Source organism: Epinephelus lanceolatus, chromosome 20 (genome assembly GCF_041903045.1).
Source record: "Epinephelus lanceolatus isolate andai-2023 chromosome 20, ASM4190304v1, whole genome shotgun sequence".
NCBI classification, from domain to species: Eukaryota; Metazoa; Chordata; class Actinopteri; order Perciformes; family Serranidae; genus Epinephelus; species Epinephelus lanceolatus.
This window is the reverse complement of record NC_135753.1, coordinates 39,008,687-39,033,596: the sequence shown is the minus strand read 5'-3', so window position 1 is coordinate 39,033,596 and position 24,910 is coordinate 39,008,687. Positions and strand designations below refer to the sequence as shown.

Here is a 24,910-nt window from a genome sequence, read left to right as displayed (position 1 = left end):
AATGTTTTCTGGGACAACGTTTCAAATACGCTGTAAAGTGAGTGCTGTAACTCTGTGTGTTTGATGTAATTAATTGTCTACAAGAAGTGTAGTCTGTCCAGTTTGTTTAGTCTGTTTCACCAGCAGGTCAGAGGGGTTGTGGCACTCTGGATTAAAATGAACACAGTACGACTAAACTGAACATTTGAAACAACAAATGACATCATATGTTTGTTATGTTAGTATAGATTTATTTTTATCATTATCATTATCATTATCATCATTATTATTATTATTACATTGGTTTGATTGAAGATAAATGCACAGCAGGCGTGTAAAACATGATTAGGAAATTAGTCAGCAACTGTCTGTGTGTGTGTGTGTGTGTGTGTCTATTGAAGGCCGTTATTTCAGCTGCTCCAGGTGAGTCTGAAGCCTGACGGCAGGGTGGCGTACTGGGCACTGAAGACGATGTAGACTTGATGGGAGGAGGCTGTGAATGGAGCGATGTTGGTTTCCTGAACGAACACAAGAGAGGAAACACAAACGATCAACCATAATCCATATTTACTGAATTTTCTCAGATGTGTATGCTTCAAAAAATCACAGGGAAACATGATCTCACTTATATCTCTGATATCGCTCACATGTCCACTCTGTCATTTTATCAAACAAGAACTGATCCACCTCATTTCTGAGCCCCCATGATACCTTGTGTCAATGACCAGTGCGACTTGAACTGGAACCTCCGCTTTCCGGTGGTAACAGTACACTAATGGCGCGCTTATCCTCTTTTGTAGAGTGACTGAGAAATGAAAGGTGGAACACACCACCTGTTACACCTCAGACAGGATAACGTGATCAAACTCTGTCATCTCTGACAGCCATCTCAAAGCATTGGTTTCCTTTTTAACAAGCATGTTAGCGATTAGCTCGCATTAACGGAGCCCGAGCTAGCTTATGGGGAATTTATACATCTGCGTTGAATCGACGCTCTACGGCGTAGGCTCCACATCGACGTAGAGTCTACGCCGTCACCTAAGCCACAGCCTGACGTGCACTCTCCCCAGAACCTCGTGTCTGTCTCTGTCAACTGAAACCATTTCCCTCAGCGGAAACAAAGCTTTGATTTACTTTAATTTCACAGATAAGAAACAATAAATTGTGAAGACAATAAAGCCTCCACACACTGTATGTGATTTATCCTGGCTGAAATATGAGCAGAGGAAATCTCTGCTAGCTGCTAGGCTAATTTATACAATGTAAAATGCCATAGGCTTGTGCTAATAACGTTAGCATGTTGTATTTGTTTGGAAAACGTGTTTAGTATCAGACAGTTGTTTTGTCAGTGAACCTTGTGAGCTGTGATAGAGTTGAATTTCATAATGTTACCTTTGTTACGTGTTGCTGTTGTCCCTGGTTTTATATGAGATCGCTAGCTGACAGTGAAGACAGATATGATGTACTGACGTTGAGTAACACACCTGTCATTGCAGGTGTCATTCCCTCCGCAAATGTCATTCCAAATATGTGAAGACGTAGTTTCTGCAGTGCATTTTATTTTTCAATAGGGAAGATCTGGCATAAACGTTGGGTAGATGATGGAGACTGAACTGCTAACGCTCTCTGTAGATCCTCAGAGATAGTCAGGAGTGTTTGTTTTTAAAGAACTTTAATTCCAACTTTAAACAGTTGAAATTAAAACATGGTGCAATGATTTGTGTTTGAGCCTCTAAACCACTGCACACGGATTTGGACATGAAAGGCTTTACTGAGGATTTACAGGAGTCTTTTTCAGGGGCTGATCAGTCAGTTGTATTTTCTCTTCTTTACAAAAGGACGGCACATACCACTCCACAGTAAGGTCCAACAGGCGGTGAGGAGGTGTCAGGGCCATTGTACAACTTCAAGAAGTTGTTCTGGCAGTCTCCAGGGTCATCAATACTGATCTGGGCAAAGGTGACGGTCACCACACGACCTCTGGGTGCCCTGATAACCCATTCACAGTGGGTGCTGTTGGGATAGGTGCCTGGGTAGTTGGGGCTTGCAAAAGAGCCATGGTCACCGAACAGAGTGCCACCACAACCTGGTACACAAACATGTCAAACAAAGATGTTTCAGCCAAAAGAAGAACAGCAAACAGGAAGACATGAAGCAAAAGATGAAGACATGAAGCAAAAGATGAAGACATGAATGACATGGGGTTGTACACTGACAATAATAGGGGCGTATTGACGCACAGTGTTTGACACCAGTGTGTTTTGGCCTCAATTCATTTTCCTGCATTTAGATGAATCTCTGCTGCATCCCAAACTGCTCTCCTGCCTGTTTTTCTCTGTCAGCAGCTTGTCTAGTGACCTGGTTCCGAAAGGGCAACACAAAGAGAACACCCCCCACCCCCTGATTCACATGGCAACAGGTGAATCAGGGGAGTACTGGCACTTGTGTTTTCCCCACTGTTAAAGATGTACTAATGGTTCGCAGCAGCTTTGTTAGTCTTTTTGTTTTGGAGTGTAAATCTGTGCACTCTGGCTGTGTCATGGAACCTGCTTTAACATCACACATATATGTGTAAACAGTTCAGCTCTGACCGTGAGGGGAGGACGTCCATGTGGCCTCGAAGCCATCGCGGGCGTTGGAGAAGTCACTCTTGAAGCGCAGGTAGAGCAGGTTGGACTGTGGAAAGATGGGGCTGGGCAAGGTGCTGCCGCAGAAGCGATCAAACAGTGGTGAGTCCGCTGTACTGCCATTACGAATCTGAGAGACAACAGAGAGTGTTGTGGTTAACTGAGTCGCTGACACTTGTAGCACATTTCCTCCAAACACTTTTGGTAAGGTACCTTTGGAACCAACAGTAACCCTTCAGACATGGTGCCTAGACCCTCGGTCTGTTTAACCGTTCCACTGCAATCAGAACTCTTAAGCCCCGTTTCCACCATAGAGTTCAGTACACATTTTTCTGTTCCCACAGTAAAAGTTGTGGATGGTCCCAACAGAAGCGTTCCTTAGCGTCCCCATGTTTGGTCCCCCCTCTGTTGGGGTACCTAGCACACAGATCTGGTACTAAAAGGTGGAGCTAGAAACCCTGCAGTCTGATTGGTCAGTAGAGGACGCTCACTCTGGTTTTATGTAACCTCTGTTCATACATCAGTAAACTACAACTATAAAATGAAAGAGAAAAAAATAACTTCATTCACTGGGCCGACTGCCGGCAACTTTTAAGGTGGAACGTTAACTTGTAATGTTACTCAATGCATGAGTTGATGACGTGAATCCATCAGCACACCTTAAATTTCACTGTGACAACTTTGACCATCACTTTAGTTTTTATATGACACACACTTTTAGTAATGACTTTAAAAATATAGATTAATTTGGAGCGGATTATGTGAAGGTCATATATTCTAATCCTCACTTCCTGTGGGCTACAGCAACACTAAACCCCTGAGCTTGCCTGAGAAGGACTAAATGCACAAAGCTGCTATTTTTAAATATCCCATGGAGAGAGACTCTCACTGCAGCCTGTTCTATTTTGTTGTGAAAATGTGGGCGTGCAGCCTCGTTCTGTGGACGATAAACCAGGTGCAGACTTCCATCTGTGTCACCGCTGATGAGGAAATACAGCGAGTGCTGGACGGAGCAGTGAGTGACAACAACCCCGCCCACATTTAAGAGGACTGTCTGAACACACCGAGGGTCTAGGTACCATGTCTGAAGGCTTACTGCTGGTTCCAAAGGTGCTGTACGATGTATGATAATAATGTGTTGGAGTTAAATGATGGATGTAGCCAGTAAAAGTGTGTGTGTGTGTGTGTGTGTGTGTGTGTGTGTGTGTGTGTGTGTCTGCATACATGCTGCTTGCTTTACCTCCAGGTAGTCAAATCTACAGTCGGTGTGGCTCTCCAGATCGAAGTTGTTGAAGAAGAAGGAGATGTAGCTGTTCTGTGGTGCCTTCAGAATGATGGTGCAGTCTATGTTGTGGGGGTAGATATCCGGCCAGCCTGGACTCTTCAGGTACCCGTATTCCTGTTCATAGGTTCGGCTACAGCCTGGAAATCATCACCAGCACCACAGTCAGGGCACTTAAAGGGTAACTTCAGTGTTTTTCAACTTGGACCTTGTTTTCAAATGGTCTCAGTGACTAATGGGAGCCACATGATTTTTATTGGTCCAGACCTGAAAGAGAGCGTTGCGGCCAGTGGTCGTGAAACAGGCTGCAATGTAAACCATTTGGGGCAATTGTGCGCCATCAATATACGTCCACTAAAAGTGTTTTTGTTACTGACGGGCTCAGACTGTCATTCTAAGAGTGTGTCTGCATTACAGCGAGGATCCCTGCAGACATAGACCTTTTTAATAAAGAGTAAGATTTTTTTTTGTTTAAACAGAAACAGCCACAAAATCAACTCCATTTGAATAAACAGTAATTTTAGCGTGTATAGAGTCAGAATATTTTCACGTCTAACTGTGTGAGCTAAGAGTTAATTTCAACCAAGTCAGAGTCGGTGATTGTAACTAACCCTAACCCCGAGGGACGGGACAAAGAGCTCAAGGTGTCAACCTGACCTCTGAATATCCCAGATCCCAACCTGATCGAACATTTGAGGGACGTGCTGGTACCCCTGATCCATGGTGGGTGCTCCTTGGACCGGACTTGACTGTGACCTGTTAAGGCACGAACACAGAACCTCTAGACGGCATCCCTTGGTGTCTGACACCAGGGCGTTACTTTCAGATCTTTTGAGTCCTGTGGGCTGTGAAGTGGGGTACCAGCACGTCCCACAGATGTTTGATCAGATTGGGATCTGAAGAATTTGGAGGCCAGGTCGATGCCTTGAGCTCTTTGTCAAATTCCTTGGGCCATTCCTGAGCAGTTTTTGTGGTGTGGCACGGTGCATTGTCCTGCTGGGGGGCCACAGCTACTGGGGAGGGCCGTTGCCATAATGGGGGGTACCTGATCTGCACTGGTGTTTAAGTTGGTGGAGCGTGTCAGGGGGCATCTACACCAGTGTCAGAGCCCCAGATTTCCCAACAGAACATTGCATCAACAAGATGATCAGTGTTGTTCACGTCACCTGTCAGTGGTTTTAATGTCTTGGCTGATCTGTGTTCTCTTTCCAATCTGTAGAATACCACACACCCACTGATCACAGTTCCCTCTTCAGGTTAAAGACAACCTGCTGTTTTTTGGTTCCAGCTGAGAACCAACTTTTCGGGTTCTGAACCAGTTTCTTTCTCATCAAAATGCTTAACGGTTCAAAGTAACGTGCAGGAACTAGAACAGAACCGGTTCGACCTTGGCAGGGAAAGGGCACACTTGGGCCAAATGTTTTGGTTGCTCCTCATCTCGCCCCAGGTTAACCACGGGTACTTACTGGCGATCTGATAGGTGAAACTCAGGCCATTTCCTGTCATGAAGGTGTCAGATCTGAAGTGTACGTGGATTGTTCTGCTGTAGCTGTAGAAGTCTGGTGGATGATCATCTGATGCACAGAACTTATGTGACTGCCCATAGTCTCCCTGCAAACACAAGAATCACCTTATTCAGAATGGATATTACAATACTGCCACAGTGAAGTATCATAAAAATTAATTTGGTCATTTTCACCTCTGCAGTTATTAAGAGCGCTTTCACACCACATATGCAGCACGTTCTTAAACCCAACTTTCAAATACCGCAGCTTTGTCAGTGATCTCAGCATCACAGCCTGGTGTAGAGGCACCTTTTGCAATTTGTAAAGCAACCAGCAACTACCGTAATATAAAGAGTGACAAAGTCAATATAGGGAGGGCGGGGGGGGAAGTTGAATGAGTCTAACAAACTCCAGACTTTCATCTTTAAACCAAACCACGATGTTTTTTCTTAATCTAACTGCTTTTGTTGCCTTCCTTGCTTAAATCAAAGTGTTCTACCAACGTTGTAAGCTCATTTTGAAAATGATGGTATGCATCTAGCGACTGAGGTCAGAAGTGTACTTTGAAAAGACACAACAAGACATTCCCTGAACGTCCAAAACAGACACAGAAGGGTACCTGAAGCGTCATATTTAGACGTGTATAGCCCCGTTTCCACCAAACACTTCTGGTGTGGTTTCGGTGTGAGACAGTCCTCTTGGCAGCCATGTGAGTCAGTCCTACCTCATGTAGGAAACCTGAAGTAGCACTTGGGCCAGTCCCTTGAGCATGGAGGCTAGCCATCTACTGTTGGCTGCTGCAACATTTGGAACATATGGAATCTGACCTGGATTACTCACCTGTGTCCCCTCCCTTCACCCCTCCCCCACTGATGGTTTACTCCACCTTAATTAGTTGGTGGGAGGGTTTTTAAGGTTTCAGGCTGCTGTTCTTTTTCACTCTGTTGCACATTGTGCTTCACTTAATGTCCACACCAGGACTGAAGCGCTCTGAGGCCAACGTGACACTCACCATCGGCCAGTCCCTCATCTCTAGGTAGTTTTCGGAGCAGCTCTGGCTGGGCTGGAGGGAAAAGGTCTGGACTGCCACTTTGATGGTTTCCTGGGCTGGAGCATCCAGGATCCAGCGGCAGGAGGTGTGAGGAGGATAGGCATTGGGGAAGAAAGGTGAGGTCAGGGTCTGGATGGCAGTTGTGGCATTCAGAATCCCACCGCAAACCACTGAGGGACACATCGACAGGTTTGGAAAAGGCACAAAATTAGAAGAATAGCAGCAACATGTAAATCACAAGGTTATAACAACAACGACTTACAGTTCCTTTGTGGGGGGTTTGTGCTTCTTCAGCGCTAAGCTAGTTTCCCAAACTGAAGTTAGAACAATTAAACAAAATCCTCAGAAACACTGACCAAAAACCTTGTCAGTTACTGCAGGGTTAGCGAGTTAGCTTGCTAAGTAGGTTAGATATGCTAACAAGTTAGCTTGTCAATAGGCTAGGATATTGTTCATTAACAGTGAGGGTAAAGATGATGTCATTTTGCCTTTGCAAAGATCTGCAGACACATTTTCCCTCCTTTTTAAATCACCTATTCAAAACCATCTAATCCAAATCAAATCTATCCAGGATCAAGATGGAACAAGGGACGGAAAATGTGTTAATGAAAAATGATATTATCCTTACTGTTTTAGTGAACAGCTAACTTGTTAGCATAGCCAACCTGCTTAGCAAGCTAACCTGCTAACCCTGCAGTAGCTTACAAGGTTTTTGTTTAATCATCCTTACTTCAGTTTGGAAAATTATCTTAGCTCTGAAGAAGCACAAAAGAATTTTGAAAGAGGTCTAGGAGCAGCACACTGATGATGTCAGAGGGCTGTGATTGGTTGATGGCAATGTTGGTCCTGGAATGAGATGTGGGATGTTGATCAAGGAGCATGTCCTACTTGGCCAAATCATATCGTGCGTTGTGTGATAAGGACCACAGAGAGGACACGAAGAAATGATGATGACCTTTGCAGAAGTCACAATCATCTGCACTGCATTTACTGTTTACTGAAAGCGTAACCTGCATGTGTGACAGCATGAGCGTCTCTTGTGTCAAATAATGTCCAACAAGCAAAAGCAAATACCATCGACCTCAGTCATGCGGTCATTAACACATTTTTGGTTGACTGACAGGATCCCTAGCCAATGAGGCAGCAGCAGACGGGTATTTGAAAACAGTCATTTTGGGGTTAATTATTGGCGTCGAAATGTGTAGTGCACTTTGAATTGGTCTGATGAAAATGAAGCCTTGCTGCTGCAGTGAGCGAAGCGCAGTGTAGTGAAGAGGGAGTACAAAGTGTCTTACATGGCACAGCTCTGTAGGTGGCGTTGAAGCCTCGTTTCTGCACTGAGCCATCAGTGACAAAGTGAACGGTCAGGAAGTTTCCGCTGGATACAAAATAAGCAGGAATGAAGCTTCCACAAAATGTGCCAACCAGAGGGAAGTTCATGTTGTCACCATCATACACCTGGTGGAGATACACAGACATTAAAGACATTAAGAAAAAATAGCAAATCTATTGTGTCGCAATTTTATTGCCAATGTAGTTTTGTCCTACTGTATTTCAGTTTGACAAGTAGGTACCTGATTATTACACTTCGCATCATGAATCACAAAAGTGCATTAACATGGAAGCAAAACCACAAGTGTAGTTAATACAAGGTAATCAATATTTTCTCTGTTGATGTAATCAAACGGATGGAGTCCTGTCTCACTATCTATGAGAACACAATGTAGGGGAGTTGGGAATAGGACCTCAATGTTTGTCGATCCTCTGTTGGTGTTCCACAAGGCTCAATCTTAGGGCCTCTTTGGTTTAGTCTTTATGTTAATGATCTGCCACTCACATGTCAGACAGGTGTGAAGTGGCAGCTAAATTAACAGCAGCTGAGGCCAAAATTTACAGCTGGCTCTCCGAGTCTTGCCTGACACTCAATGTAAGTAAAACTGCTTGCATTTATTTTTATATTAGGAAAAATGGAAGTCAGCCTGATATTGTGTTGAAAGGAGGAAGGATCCAGACTGTGTCACATCTTAAATATCTAGGAATTATTATCGAGTCACAGCTGACCTTTTAAGAAACATGAATCAGGTGTGTAAAACTTTAAAATCCATTTTAAAGGAACTTCAGGTATAATCGAAACCAGCTCCCCTTAGATGCAGCAAAAATATTCATACACTCACTGATTTTTTGACATATTTCATACTGCATTACAAGCTTCAAGAACAACACTGACCTCGCTGCAAATATTTTACAAACAGTCAAGGACAAAAAAACCATCATGTTATCACCACTGTAACATCATTCAGAGACATAATCTCCTGACCTCTGACGGCTCTGTGTGTCTTGCTGATGCTTCTCTGGTGTACAAAGTGGCGACTGTGCAGCAGAGCACAGATCTGCTGTGTTTGGTGGCTCAGTCTCTGTTTGAGCTTGTAACTACTGGGACTCAGAACCAGGTGAGATCAGACAGTGCAGCAGCTTTGTTGGTTTTAAATTTCAGATGAAATTGTGGCTAAAATCAACCCGGTTGTGTTCCCATCACACATGAGCTCAAACACTTGATCTGACATGATGAAACTTTGTTATATCTTAATGTTGTTGATTTATTGTTGTTGTTGTTGCTGCGGTGACTTAATGTTGTGTTGTTATTGCTAAAACTGTTGTATCATGTTCTGTTTGCCATTTGATTTTTTTATATAACAGAGAAATGATTCTGTTTCCTGCCCAGGGACTACAGATGGAAGTTAGCTTGTAGCTAACTGGTGCAGCTAAGTAGCTGTGCACTGTCTCTGTTGAATAAAATAAATAAATAAAAATAGTTCACACCTGCAAATGAAAGCATTAACTAGTTAACTGATGTTTGATGTCACGTCAAATCATCTTGTAAACTGTTGCAACAAGATGCCAGTGTGGCTGTGTGCTGTGTGATGTTCAGTTATTGTGTCCTGATGAAAGAAAAACAGACAGTATTTCATTGGCGGGAGGTTCTTTACTTTGACATAGTCGTAGCGGCAGGTGGAGGAGCTCTCAAGGTCAAAGGACTCGAAGGTCAGGTTGATGGCCTTGTTGACCGGCATCTCAATGGTCCACATGCAGTCCATCCTGGGCTCATAGCGCCCGTCTAGGTTTGGATCTGGAGAACCAAACATGCCCATGGGCATGGACAGGTAGCCACCGCATCCCTGCGCCGGACCTGCAGGCAGTTCAGAACAAACACAAGTCACGTTCAGACGATCAATCAGACGTGTGTCTCGTCTCCAATCTTTAAGACAGACTGTCCACTCTGTTATTTGCAAGCGATCATGTTGGATTTTTGTGTCCAGACATCACCAACCCATCAGCACGGGTTTCTGGTGACAGCGTAGGACTCAGCGTCCAGACAGTGATGCTGTGTCCCTTGTTTTTGCCAAAAATTCAGACGCCATAAACTGCAACATGGTTATGAGGCAGATGGTGGCCTTGTTTTTGTCCAATAATGGTCAAGTTAGACCCTCTTTTACAGTTAGTTAGTTTTCCCTTTTATTTATTTATATATATTAATTTTTAAATTAATCTATATATTTTTATTATTTATTTCTATTAATCTTAAACATATTTCTACAAGACGATGTTCATTTTTAAGTTTGTAAATTTATGAAATTATTTATTAGTGTATTATTTCCCTTTGTATCCCCACCCCTGTTTATCTTCCTAAACATATTCCTTTCTGCATTGAACGTTATGCATTTCTTTACATTTCTTCATGCATTTGTTGCAATGAAGGAGGGACAAGTCAGGCCCTACATTACGTTCTGAGGGCAGGGACATGACATCACTGGAAAAAAGATCAAGTCCATAGCTCCACATCCAGGGGTCTGTGGACACTGGAGGAGAGCCACCAGAGGGCCCTCTGACCTCTGACCCTCCCTCTGGCTCTCTGACAGCACAGCCTGGGACAGTGGAGCTTATGTGGAGGCTGCTTCAGGGCTGTGGATGGAGCCAGCTGGGGGCTGAGGGTCAAGCCAGGGCCAGTGGAGCATGTAGGAGAACCAGAGGGAGAGCAGGAGGAGTGCAGGTCTGTCCCCGCAGCGGGGCGCCTGCTGTCAGCTGTCCTCCAGTCAGGGCTGTGAGTAGATCGAAGCTCTCGCCAATACTAGTACCCAATCATCTCGTCTGAAACCAGTGTTGATGAAAACTATGATGAAAATATTTCATCAACCACCTTTTTGCCATGACAAAAACAAGACGAGCTAAAAATAGATTTTGATAATAAAAACGAAGTCAGAGTTTACAGTGAACCTGGGGACAAATCCTAGTTGGCTCACATTAGTTATTTGTTGAGAGCATAAATAGAGAGATGTTGAACTTTTCAGATGATGATCAGTAAGTGTGTGCTCGTAAATCAGCCCTTAAACCTGTCACACACTGCTGGAGACATGACACACACATTATTTTATACAACCTGTCACCTTGATTCTGATTTATGATCCATGAATTAACCTCACTGGATTAGTTTGAAGAGAGAAACACAGATAGAAAACATCAGGACTAAAATATTTTGAATTTTTTCGACTAAAAATGATTAAAATGTGATTTAAACTAATAAACATTTTCATCTCAAGACTAAATCTAAAACAGCTGTCAAATTAACACCGTTTATTACTGTCCGTGTTCATACATTAAGTATAAATGAGCCTTAGGAAGTAAAATACATCAAACATTTGCTTTGATAAATGGTTCAGTCTTTAATGTTATTTAACGGCAAGCGGTTCTGGGCGGTCCAGTTAGGGGGCAGGTTGGTCGTTGGGAGACAGCTGTAGGGAGCCATGTGAACCTGACAACAAAGTGTTGTCATAATTAGTGTATGAATTCTTGCGTTGCGGCCGAAAACGTGTTTTGACGGTCACACTGACCCTTGGCCTTTGACCAAAAAATTCTAATCAGTTTATGTGTCAGTCCAAGCGGATGTTTGTGTCAAAGTTAAAGAAATTTCCTTAAGGTGTTCTGGAGAGATCACGTTCACGAGAATTAGACAGATGCAAGGTCACAATGACCTTGACCTATGGTTACTGAAATCCAATCAGTTCATTGTTGAGTCCATGTGGATGTTTGTGCCAAATATGAAGGAATTCCCTTGAGGCGTGTCCAGAAGGATGGGACGTATGACCCGTAAACATAATGCCTCCGGCCTCGGCTGTCAGTAGTCAGTAGTCAGTCAGTGTTTATTTCATGCATGAGCTGTTAACATGTGGAAATAAATACTCCATCTTTCACCACCATCACAACTTCAGCAACATTGACCTACCAAGTGTCTCACTGTAGGTCAGCCTCCAGCCAATCCCATTCACCGTGGCATCAGTTCTGAAGACAATGAACAGCTGGTTGGTGGAGGAGCGCAGGTTAGGCGGGAGCACTGCGCCACAGAACTTCCCCAGCAAGGGTGCCATTGTGTCCTGTCCATCATACACCGCCACGTAGTCATAGCGACAGGAAGAGGACGCCTCCAGGTGGAAGGTGTTAAACCTACGGACAGAGAGAAGGAGAACATGAAGTAGTTTTCAAAGCTCTTTGGCACCAACATCCTGATTCAGTCACACAGTAATAGATTACTGAAAGACCCAGGTACAGCCACCAGTTGGTTCTGTGGCCACATGAAGCCTGTGCTGACATCTATCTAAATAAATCCCTCTCTCTGTAACTTAAAAAGAAACGTCTCAAACACACTTTCACTTCTCAGGTCCAGTCCTGTAATTCAAGTCTTACTTGATGTCAATCACTCTGTCTGCTCGGACCATGATATGGTAGGTACAGTTGATGTTGTGATGGTAGTTGGTCATGGAGAGTGCCGGGCTGCTCACTGAGGCCATACTGCTGTTGTAGAAACCACCACATGCTGTGGAAACACGCACACACACACACACACACACAGTATCATCATAATGAATAACATTGATTATCTTGTTTCAATGCAGTGTTTTTCTGGGAAACCTCAGGTCCTCGCGTTCATCTGATGCCACTTGACTCACACCACACAACCAAACATGCTGCAGACCATGTACCCGGACATTAAAACATGATGATGTCACAGTCAAGCTGACCTTTGACCTTTTGACCTTCATTATTTTATCCTGTTAGACATTTGTGTCAAGTTTGGTCATAATTAGTATATGAATTCTTGAGTTATGGCCGAAAACATATTTTGTGAGGACACTGTGACCTTTGACCACAAAATTCTAATCAGTTTATGTGTCAGTCCAAGAGGACGTTTGTGTCAGATTTAAAGAAATTTCCTGAAGGTGTTCTGAAGAGATTGCGTCCATGAGAATGAAACAGATGCAATGTCACAATGACCTTGACTTTTGATCAACAAAATCCAATCAGTTCATCGTTGAGTCCAAGTGAACATTTGTGCCAAATATAAAAACATTCCCTTGAGGCGTTCTTGAGATATTGTGTTCACAAGGATGGAACTAGATATGATGTTAAAACATGATGATGTCACAGTCAAGATGACCTTTGACCTTTGGATATACAATGTTATCACTCCATTATTTTATCTTGTTAGACACTGATGTGAAGTTTTGTTATAGTTTGCTTAAGAATTCCTGAGAAAACATGTTTTGTGAGGTCACAGTGACCTTGACCTTTGACCACCAATATCAGTTCAAGGAGACGTTCGTGCCAAAGTTGAAGAAATTCCTTCGAAGCATTAGTAAGATATTGCGTTTGCAAGAATGAGACAGATGCAAGGCCACAGTGACCTTGAACTTTGACCACCAAAATCTAGTCAGTTCATCGTTAAGTTCAAGGGGCCGTTTGTGCCAGATTTGAAGAAATTCCTTCAAGACGTTCTTGAAACATTGCAGTTACAAGAATGGAAGGGATGTTCACCCCAAAAACATAACGCCTCTGGCTATCTCCGGCATGGAGGCATAAAAAAGTGAGCACACATTAGCAGGTGCTGGGCCCGCGGCCCATCTGTGAGGTGCCAAACAGTGAAAGAGAAACCGTCTGCAGTGTTTTTAACTGGTTTTAATCAGCTGTTCTGTTTGTTTTGGGGAGGAAGAGACTGCTGGGATAATTCAGCTCGAGGTGAAAACCACCTGAACAATCAATACTGATGGAATTCTACTCGACAGAAGTTCCAGCTGGTTGCAATCTGCAGTCCTCACTCTCAGATTTTACACACTGCTCCTTTAATTTGCTTCTCAGAACAAAGCATTTATTTATCCTCTTCCTGACTTACGATAGGTTCTGTACTGTGCCATGAAGCCAGCATCAGTGATCACAGAGTCAGAGTAGAAGTGGAGTTTCATGGGGCCAAAGGTGGAGAAGGGCCCCGGAATGCTGCTCCCACACAGAGTGGCAATGGCAGGGCCACCAGTGGTCAGGCTGTAGATCTTGAGCCCATCATACAGACAGGTGGAGTGTGCTAGACAATAGACGGGCAACATAAGAAACAAATGACTGACTGTTGTCATCAAACAACAAAGAGTACAAAACATTTATCTCCAAAAGGGAGACAAGACATCTGCTGGTGACCGCTGGTCCGTATGTTGCTGATATTTACCTTCTATTTGGAAGACCTGAAAGGTGACGACGACTATAGTCTGTTCTCCGGCGTTTATGATGTAGTTGCAGTTGGAATAGTCGGGATAGTCGACTGGATAATTTGGAGAAACCACCCGACCGCTGGAAGCCGTGAAGTTTGCGCCGCACCCTGATAAGAAGAAGACAGAAAACTTTCTTTGCACTTTGTTGGGACAGACCGCCACATACCCCACTCTGACACTGCACTGCCACTCAGGGCCCCTCTGTTTCACATTCACAACGGGCAGTATGGTCTTATTAACACTGTGTTCTGCACCCCCCCCGCCCCCATGTCCTGTTTGATTTTGTATTTTTGTATAGTACTGTTGTTGTGTTATTGTCTAACAGTATGTATGTTATATGTGGTATGTCTGTATGTCGTCTTTTGTTATATGTCAAATTAAAATTATTAATTAATTAAACACTGTGAAGGAATCGTGGCTGCCTGGTTCTTACTGGTGCTGAAGGAGGCTGAGAAGCCTTTGCCGGGGGGCCCAGTGCTCTGGAATCTGCTTGTTATGATGTTATATGGAGCAATGATGGGGCCCGGGGCCACAGAGCCACAGCCTGTTGAGAGCAGGGCCTCAGCGTTTTGGGTCTGGCCTGACCACACCTGCAGGAAAATGCACACTGATTCAGGAAGTGTTGTCAAATGGAACCATGAGCTACATGTACATGCACAAAATACTCCAGTTAGTCCAATATTCAAAGGAAAAATAATATCCCGTGCTTTTGCGTCAAATGGGACTTTTTCAGTTTCCTACTGGTGGCAGATTTGTTGGACCGTGTGAACACAGCCTCCCTGTTTCATTCCTTCAACCACCTTCTTGAAAAGATCGGTGTTATGATAACTGTTTAATTAATCAGTTATGATAACGGTGTGCTGCTCTTACCAAAGCAAATGCTGTACTGAGAACTCTGAACACGGAAACAACATTGAAACAAGGTCCAACCTGGCAAGTTAGCACAGTATAGCACAGTACACACTGTAAGCCAACGTTAGCTGAAGCCAAGTTCAGACCAAAGATTCACGATGAGACAAAACCTTTTAAAACGTCACAGAGAAAAGTGTCAGCGGTGTGAACTGGCCGGTCTGAGCTCGACTCAAGCCGGCTGATGGTGTCACCTGACACTCAGCTGGTCAAATAGCGGGCGGCTGGTTTTAAAGCACGTCACCTGTTTCAACAGCCGATCAGCATCATTTGAACATGTTAGCTCAGAGCTGGTACCTTAACATAGCTGTTCTGGCAGGTCCCAGTGCTGTCTGGAATCTGGAAATCTCCTATGAAGCTCATCTCCAGGTGGTTCCCCTCATGGGCGATGATCTGCCAGGAACACTCCACATTGGCTGGAAAGTTCTGGGGATAGTTTGGAGACTTGATCGTTCCTGTATCAGCATGGATCACCCCTCCACAACCTGTCCAGACAAACACAATGTGACTGCACTGTGTGAATGATCATACAGATAATATGATACCTTGATACAAGTGGACTGAATCAACCTTCTTTCACAGGATCGTTGGTCTCATTCCTTGGGATTAATTTCATTTTTTAAAATTTTTTAGATAGAGATACTTTATTATCCCCGAGGGGAAATTCAATTTTTTCACTCTGATGTCACACACACACACACACACACACACACACACCCACCGCCGTCTTCAAACATGCACACACACACTGCAGCATATAATGAACATCATTTATTTGTTGATAAAATCACAGCTCATCAGTTCAGTACAGTACCACACCCACCTGAGGAATCAGCAGACCAGGAGGCCACAAAGCCTCCTCTGGAAACACTATGGTCAGCCAGGAAGACGACGGCAAGCTTGTTGGATCCAGACTGGATGGTTCCTGGGGAGGTGGTCCCACAGTACTGGCCTATAACAGGGGAGCCAGGCGACCCTCCGTTGAAGATGGTGACAGAGTCCCAGCCGCACTGAGAGTGGGGCTCCAGGTTGAAGTAGCTAAAGGTTAGCTGCAGTGAGACAGGGACATGGAGACAAGGATTTTTCACAGCAGGTCCTGGAGTTTAACAACCTCAGCGACACATTCTCACTCCCAGCTCGTCAAATACAGATGCTTGGTCAGCGGCCCTACACGTCAAACTGTGACGCTCTAGGTACCTCTCCAGCATCAGTTTCGGACGCTTAGCGATGGCGTGTGAACTTAAGCTTGTTGTTTGCATTGTCTTTTCAAAATAATCTTCCATTTTTACAGTTAATGTACAGTTTCCATTTGTTAAATGCACACAGTCTCTTTTCAAAATAAACTTCCTTTGTTTTAGGCACCAAAAGCATGTGGTTTGGTTTTATAAAGTATCTTTATTACCAATGTGATGTAACATCATGTGACATATATCACTGGTGTAGTATGCTACACATATAAGCACACAACATTGTAATTGACTCGACTGACTTTTGGCGCGACACGTGACATGAACAGCTGAAGTATGAAGTTTGTTTGACCTGCTCTTTAAACTACAGCAGCTACTCAGAGCATCGGAAATTGCTGCCGCCCCGTTAGCCAAAATAAGAAAACTGTCACTGTACAGGACAACTCTTACTCAGTGACCAATCACAGTGAAGTGGAGCTACAGTCCCAGCTGGACGAGGACATCTAACTGGCCTACTGTCCTTGTCCCAGTACACAAGCACGGGAGGGGAATCCATTTATTGAGCCAAGTATGTGCGACTCCTCTACGATAGGTGGAGATATGCCCCCTTTCAGCTTGTTAGTATTGGACCTTTTTCCTGTTGACCTATTACGTCACAGACCAAACAATGGAAAAAACAAGTTAGCTACGGTTAGCTAGCAGCTAACTGCTACCATGGTGGACAACTTTACAGCTCTGTACATTTGGTCCGTCCAAAAAGTCACGGCTCTGGATGTAGATTTCTCCATGTTGTTACCGGCTTCTTCTTCTCTTACACATTTAATGCTATTGGACTTCCGGGTCAAAGCCCGGGGCGGAAACTGTGGAGCATGCTCAGAGCGCCTCGGCCAGTTTGGGTCTGATTGACTGTATACATGCAGGAGTCACATGATCTGGGTGTGTTAGTCCCACTGTGACAACAAATCCATTTTCTCTAATATAAAGGTACTGAGTGTGCATAGCTGAGCCCTTCTGCTGTTGTGTAGTGGTGATAGGTCCCTCAGGGTAAAAGCAACTATAGAAGCGGATGAATTCAGAAGAAACAGTGAAAGCAAACATGAGAAATGATGGTTAACGCACAGCGTACAGTATATCGCTGTAAAACCATGCACCAGGTTGTGGTGCAGACTCACCGTGATAGTGTGGCCCACAGGGGCCTCCAGCAGCCAAGCACAGCGACTGGGGCTGGGGTAAATGTTGGGGTAGTTAGGACTGGAGAGCGCCCCTCCTTCACCTGACTGCCAGCCTCCACACTCTGCAAAACAGGCAATGATCTATATAAGGCCTGTGATGGTAACATAATGGCTGCTAGATTAGACAAATGGCAGAGCCATACTGTGTACCTCATGTCTCGCTTACCAGAGAACAAGTACTTAGCCTTGAAGCCCAGGTCTCCCTGGGAGGCGTCAGTCTTGAAGTGGACCCAGAGCTCTGGGGTAAAGACCACAATGGGAATGTTGGGGGCGGTCTGTCCACAAAACTTGGCCAACAGCTCTCCATCTGAGTCACCTGAGTGAGGGGGTAGAGAGTTTAACAAAAGCGAAACACAAAGGCAGATATAATCCATCCATCTCTTTCCTAGACCTGCTTTCCTGTTCAGAGGTGAGATGGGCTGGAGCCTGTCCCAGCCCATTCCCACAGTAATATGAGCAGAAGAGAGAGGGCATGTGTGGAGGGCACTCCCTGGACACATTGTCAGTCTATGACAGAACGGAAAACCACATTCACAGTCATAATTATACCCATGGGCAAATTAGAAAGAAGTCGGAGTGTCCAGAGGATACCCACACAGACAGAGGGAGAGCATCATGGCCATGGCGACGGTGGATTCAAAGTCAGCCCGTGTGTCCTGTGAGGTGACTGTGCTTTCCACTGAGCCAGAGTGCTGCCCACAACATATGTTTATTATCCCACATTCAGTTGAATACGGTACAAAGACGAGATATTTAATGTTCAAGCTGATAAACTTTGTTTGTTTTAGTGAAATAAACACTCACTCTGAATTTGATGCCCGGAACATGTTACAAAAAAAGTTGGGACAGAGACAACAAAAGACGGAAAAGTTGTGGAATTCCTGTTTGGAACATTTCACAGGTAAACTGGTTTATTGGTCACAGATTAAAGTTTCATGACTGGGTATAAAGGAGCATTCTCCAAAGGCTTCGGTGTTCACAGGTAAGGATCGTCACTTTGTAAAAAGCTGTGAGGACGAACAGTCCAACAGTTCAGGAATGTTTCTCAATGCACAATTTTAAGAACACGCTGGAAGGAATATCTATCACATCTGGCCTGGGAACGCCTTGGGATCACCCAGGAGGTGCTGGAAAGCGCCACTGGGGAGGGGGACGCCTGGAATACTTTGCTCAGAGGATTCGGATAAGCAGTTAAAAATGTATGGATGATGGTGACGAATAAACTTCCAGACGCTGTGAACACTATGGTTCACACTACAAACACTACAGTACAATATACTACTTTACTACTCAATGACTCTGACACCCCAGATCTGAAATGTATGTGCACTGTAACTTCCCTCAGTGCGTAGAGCCAGGGCTCTCCGTGTGGCACTCACCTAAGCGGAACTGGAGGTAGTCCGACTCACAGGTCTGGTGGTTCTCCAGGTGCAGGTCTTCTATCAGCACCACAATAGAGGAATTGATGTGCTGTGGGTTCTGAATCAACCATTCGCAGTTGAGGTTGTTGCTGTAGTTGGACACCAGGTACCCAGGGGAAGTGAAGTTTCCGCCTGCTGGGTTGTTCAGGATTCCACCGCACTCTAACAAAAGGCATCAAGAAAACGTGGGAGCACAGTGAGAGGCACGGACACACTCGCAAGATCTAAACACCACAAATGGAGGTAGAGCAAACATTAGAAACACCTCTCTGTTCAACACAATTTCATAAACATAGTTTGATGGTGGTCGTAACAAAGGATAGCCAAGAGGACACTGTCATCATGCAGTTCTGCCATGGATGACATGGATGACATGGATGAACATGGATGAACATGGATGGACATGGATGGACATGGATGGACATGGATGGGCATGGATGACATGGATGAACATGGATGGACATGGATGGACATGGATGGACATGGATGAACATGGATGGACATGGATGGACATGGATGGACATGGATGGGCATGGATGACATGGATGACATGGATGAACATGGATGGACATGGATGGACATGGATGACATGGATGAACATGGATGAACATGGATGGACATGGATGGACATGGATGAACATGGATGAACATGGATGGGCATGGATGAACATGGATGGACATGGATGACATGGATGACATGGATGACATGGATGACATGGATGAACATGGATGGGCATGGATGAACATGGATGGACATGGATGGACATGGATGACATGGATGACATGGATGGACATGGATGAACATGGATGGACATGGATGACATGGATGACATGGATGACATGGATGGACATGGATGGACATGGATGACATGGATGGACATGGATGGACATGGATGACATGGATGAACATGGATGACATGGATGAACATGGATGACATGGATGACATGGATGAACATGGATGAACATGGATGGACATGGATGAACATGGATGGACATGGATGACATGGATGACATGGATGACATGGATGAACATGGATGAACATGGATGACATGGATGAACATGGATGGACATGGATGGACATGGATGACATGGATGACATGGATGGACATGGATGAACATGGATGGACATGGATGACATGGATGACATGGATGACATGGATGGACATGGATGACATGGATGACATGGATGAACATGGATGGACATGGATGGACATGGATGACATGGATGGACATGGATGGGCATGGATGACATGGATGGACATGGATGGACATGGATGGACATGGATGACATGGATGACATGGATGACATGGATGGACATGGATGACATGGATGAACATGGATGGACATGGATGGACATGGATGAACATGGATGACATGGATGGACATGGATGGACATGGATGAACATGGATGACATGGATGGACATGGATGGACATGGATGGACATGGATGAACATGGATGACATGGATGGACATGGATGGACATGGATGACATGGATGACATGGATGACATGGATGGACATGGATGGACATGGATGAACATGGATGGACATGGATGGACATGGATGGACATGGATGAACATGGATGACATGGATGACATAGATGGACATGGATGGACATGGATGGACATGGATGACATGGATGGACATGGATGACATGGATGGACATGGATGGACATGGATGGACATGGATGAACATGGATGACATGGATGGACATGGATGGACATGGATGGACATGGATGAACATGGATGACATGGATGACATGGATGGACATAGATGGACATGGATGGACATGAATGGACATGGATGGACATGAATGGACATGGATGAACATGGATGGACATGTTTAATGATTATAAATATGTAGTTCTGTAGTTCGGAGTAACAGACCTGCAGGCTCCTCGGATGAGTAAGAAGCCGTGAAGCCTCCATTGGACACAGAAGCATCGGTGCGGAACACAACCGTCATGGTGTTGCCGGAGGAGCGCACCTGTGTGCCTGCTGGTACTGTACCACAGAATTTCTGCAAGCGAGGGGCATCAACTGCCAACCCGTTCAGTATCTGTAAGACACAGAGGTTACCATGGAGACACAGGGGACACTGAGCCTGTAGCAACATTCTCAGGAGTAGGTCCTCCTGGGGAGTTAAGGCCTTGGCACACTGAATCCAAAACAAATCATTGTGCACAGAAACCCTGCACAGCGATACCTTCTATTGATGTAGACGTTGTGAAAAATCACAAAATAAAAAGACACATTTCCTCCTCTGCCACCACCACATTGTCTTCACTGATTTTTGTCCTGTGAAGGATCTGACGGATGCGAAAAACACCAAAAATCGAAGCTGTGCCGAAAATTTTTTTTAAAGTTTCAGACTCAGTGTGCAAATGTGACACAACGTGAAGTCGTATTTATTTTTAGACGTGCGATAATTTGAGACAGAAAAAGTGTGCAAAGGCCAAAGTGTTCTGAGTGTGGGCATCCATGAGGGGAAACGTACAGAACCATAAGATGCATTATGAGTGAGGACAAACAGTCATGATAATGTACGACACTATGGGATATCAAACGACGGCTTTAACTGATAACTCCTCATAAAGCATCAGCAGGTCACTGATGATGGAGATCAGACATCGTATCATTCAGTTACCTCAAATAAAAGCTTGAAATATGAACTCTTTAAAACATCATGTTTCTGTGGTCAATGATATGATATATATAGAATATATATTCCTGCCTCAAGGCACTCTTAGTTACTTACAGCACAGCTACACTCACAGATAACTGAGCCTCCTACCTGCCTGTCAAACACCATCAACCCACAAACCTTCTCCAGTCCGGACTGAGTGGAGTCCTGCGGGGTGAAGCTGTGAAGGCTGCGAGCGGAGCTAGCTGCTAACAGCCACCGCTGCAACTATCAAACTCCACAAATCCATTCAGCAGCTCCACCATCCACAGTCAGACACACACGGCTGATTATTTACTGCTGAATTACAGCTCACAACTCGCACCAACCCAAACATCCTGGTGCAGACTATTTACTGGAGTTTACAGCCTGTCGCTCATCAGGCATCTGAAGATCATTACAAGCACAGGCATTCATGGCTTTCAGCGTTCAATAATCCACCACTAACATTTCAACAGAAATGAAATAGATTTTGTCTTAGTTTTTACTATCAAGATCTATTTTTAGCTCGTAATCTTCTCGGCATAGTAAAAAGGTCACTGACGAAAACTTTTCTTCACAGTATGATAAGCTTGAAAAAATATATAAATACAAACTGAATAATGGTTTCACCAACTACATTGTGGTTGACATGCTAAACTGTAAATAGTGGAGCGATGAAAAGGACTCACCTCAACGTAGTCATATGCACAGGAACTCCCAGAATCTTCCAGCCGCAGGTCATTGATGGTGAGTGTGACCCTGCGGCCTGGTGACACCACCAGCTCCCAGCGACACACCCGGCTGTGTGGGTACAGGTTGGGGTAATTGGGGGAGGAGATAGTTCCTGAGGGAGCATCCAGCTCTCCTCCACAGACTGCCGTGGGAGGAAAAGTTAAAAGAGATGAGGTATAACATTCTGTGACTGAATACATGTTCAACATTTATGTATATGAAAGTGAATATGAGGCACTTAAATCTGACTCCCTGAAGACTGTTGACTTCTATCAATCGATCGACCTGTCCCAAGTTTCACTTTAGTTATTAAACAGAACAAAATTGTGAAAATACCATGTTTTAGTGGTACTGTAGCGCCCCCTGTGGGTAGGATTCTATTACATTTCATGTACTTGTGCAAGGTGGCTCTGTGTACAACAGTTCCAAATTTGATTCCAATCCATTTTAGTGAGTTATGGTCATGAATGTGCATCAGGCCACACCTTCAAAGGTTTGGTAACCAACTGCGGACAAACGGTATGTGATTCACATAAAGAAACTCATGATTTTATTCAAGGTCATCTGAAGACAATCTTTAAAAGTTTGATTAAGAGTATGACAAATATGTGCCAAGAAATGCAAAAATCTAACTTTAATTAATTGTATGAAATGTTTTGGACTTGTTCAGCTTTCCCTTCTGTACAACTTTGCTGAGTTCTGTCACCATGGACTGTCACATTATGTGGCAGTTAAGAAGTAGTAAGGTGGGTTTTCACTAATGGCCACAGGGTGCGCTATTGAGGTGATCCTCCAATTAGTGTACAACCTGCTCTAACTTCTGAGCCACAACCACACGTGTCACATATGTCATTGTAACCCAAATTAAACTGACCAGGTAAGTAAATTCTGGTGATCCCACACTGGTCACTAGAGGGGGCTTTAACAGCGTAAAGCTGGTGGTTCCAACTACTTAGCAGTAGTGATGGCCAAATGAAGCCTCATAAAGCATGCTCTTTATTTTCTGAGCCCACTAGATGGCGCTCATGGTTTAAAGAAGGAGGCTCAAAGAATGGCAATTCAGTGTGCTTTCAACCTTTTGTCAAACAAAAAGCGCCATCTAGTGGGCTCAGAAAATAAAGTAAGTGCTTCACATCAATGTTATGCAGTTTGTGCAACAATTCTTGTCCAGTATCTTGAAAATGACCGTACCTTCAACGCTGGCTTCAAACGAGAGACTGAAGCCAGCTGCATTACTGCTGGCGTCACTGACAAACCTGACGTAGGCAAAACTGTCAGACGTGTCCACAGAAGCTGGAAGGTTACTGCCGCAGTGCCGGCCCAGGAGGCGCCCTACAACCACAGCACAACACAGGAAATGTATCTGATAATGTTGGCTAACTCTGCAGTCCTTTCCTCCCTCCAGACATATAAACTTTTGCTGGAAAAATAAATGTACAGTATCACTGGTGATGATGTGATGCCACTTAAGACACACGGGTAGATGTGTTCATTCTGAGTGGGGAGTGATCTTCAGTGACTTTGGAGTATTTTTTACATCACGTTTACTCACCACAAACAGCCAATGCACCAGTAACACTGACATAAGCGAGCTAGCAGCACACAGATGGGATGAGTGACTGATGAGTGCAACTTTTGCAAGATGCATCACTGTGAAGTGACTTAAAACACCCAGGCCTGCTTTTATTGTAGAATCTGGTGGTGGCTCTGAAGACACAAAACGATGCTGAAAAGAGCCTCTGGTTGTCTTACCCGAGGCGTTGTACTCTCTGATCTCTACATAGTCAGCGGAGCATCCTGAAGTGGTCTGCAGGCTGAAGTTGGTGTAGCTGAGGGTGAGGTAGTGCCCCGTGGGCCCCTCCAGGTACCACTCACAACTGGATCTGTCAGGATAGTTGGATCCTGGGAAGCCAGGGCTGTGGACTGAGCCCCTCTGACCTATGTAGGTACCTCCACATGTTGCTGTGAGGAAATGAAATATAAAGTAAGAGCAGGGCCATTAGTGTTGGGCTCTTTTTCCTTTTCAAATGCTGATATGAATTCTAAACTTCATTTTCACTGCATCTTTATAACATTTTAAGGTCTGTCATGAAGGATTTAGAGGCAAAACTAAAACTTCTCCTGCCTGCTAAGTGTGTTGGAGACGTATGGTGGCAGACACAAGAACACATATAGCTCTATCTAGGTCCAGTGTTTCGTTTGTCCATCCTGGGCTTCTATAGTTAGAACATGCCGAACACCGAGGATAAGGACTCGCTCCATACGTAGATATAAACGGCTCATTCTAAGGTAATGAAAACACAGTGATTCTTCTTTTCTGGTGACTGTAAACTAATGAAGACATCGTCAAACATCATAAACCATTTCTGCAAATATCATCACCTGCGGAGCCAGAAAACTTCACAGGAGTGGGAGTAGTCAACATTTCAATTAGCTAGCTATGCTAGCAGTAGCTAGCATCTGCATATCAACTCCCCGATTGTAACGGAACATAGTGACTTCAGCCACTGCTCGTGTCAGGGTTAGAGTTTCAAGTTACATGTTTGCAAACACATCAAAGCAGAACTTCACATCGAGTGGCTTAAAGTGTTTGTGTTAGTGTACGTCTACAGGTCACCGTTATGGCCGGTATACACTGTGTGATTTTGGGCTGTCCCAGACGAAAGATGACCATCGTGGGAGACACGTGGCGATATCTTTGGTCGTGGCTCTAAAACGGTGGTCTTAT

The 24,910-nt window shown here is 44.4% G+C and overlaps 1 protein-coding gene across 1 annotated transcript in view; it reads right to left on the bottom strand.

Annotated features, from left to right (window-relative positions):
• Nucleotides 1-209: 209 nt before the first annotated feature.
• Nucleotides 210-24,910, bottom strand: part of cubn (cubilin (intrinsic factor-cobalamin receptor)) — an 85,091-nt gene continuing 60,390 nt past the window's right edge. The window contains exons 46-67 of the mRNA XM_078162848.1: nt 23,935-24,144; nt 23,374-23,514; nt 22,140-22,324; nt 20,673-20,844; nt 18,738-18,941; nt 17,525-17,674; nt 17,299-17,420; nt 15,763-15,988; nt 15,237-15,424; nt 14,464-14,620; nt 13,988-14,137; nt 13,664-13,849; nt 12,181-12,310; nt 11,723-11,940; nt 9,432-9,631; nt 7,740-7,902; nt 6,406-6,614; nt 5,355-5,499; nt 3,847-4,028; nt 2,571-2,736; nt 1,830-2,065; nt 210-497 (exon numbers count right to left, since the gene is read on the bottom strand). Coding sequence (XP_078018974.1) covers nt 390-497; nt 1,830-2,065; nt 2,571-2,736; nt 3,847-4,028; nt 5,355-5,499; nt 6,406-6,614; nt 7,740-7,902; nt 9,432-9,631; nt 11,723-11,940; nt 12,181-12,310; nt 13,664-13,849; nt 13,988-14,137; nt 14,464-14,620; nt 15,237-15,424; nt 15,763-15,988; nt 17,299-17,420; nt 17,525-17,674; nt 18,738-18,941; nt 20,673-20,844; nt 22,140-22,324; nt 23,374-23,514; nt 23,935-24,144 — 3,848 coding nt within the window. The 3' untranslated portion in view covers nt 210-389. The remainder of the gene's footprint in view (nt 498-1,829; nt 2,066-2,570; nt 2,737-3,846; nt 4,029-5,354; nt 5,500-6,405; nt 6,615-7,739; nt 7,903-9,431; nt 9,632-11,722; nt 11,941-12,180; nt 12,311-13,663; nt 13,850-13,987; nt 14,138-14,463; nt 14,621-15,236; nt 15,425-15,762; nt 15,989-17,298; nt 17,421-17,524; nt 17,675-18,737; nt 18,942-20,672; nt 20,845-22,139; nt 22,325-23,373; nt 23,515-23,934; nt 24,145-24,910) is intronic.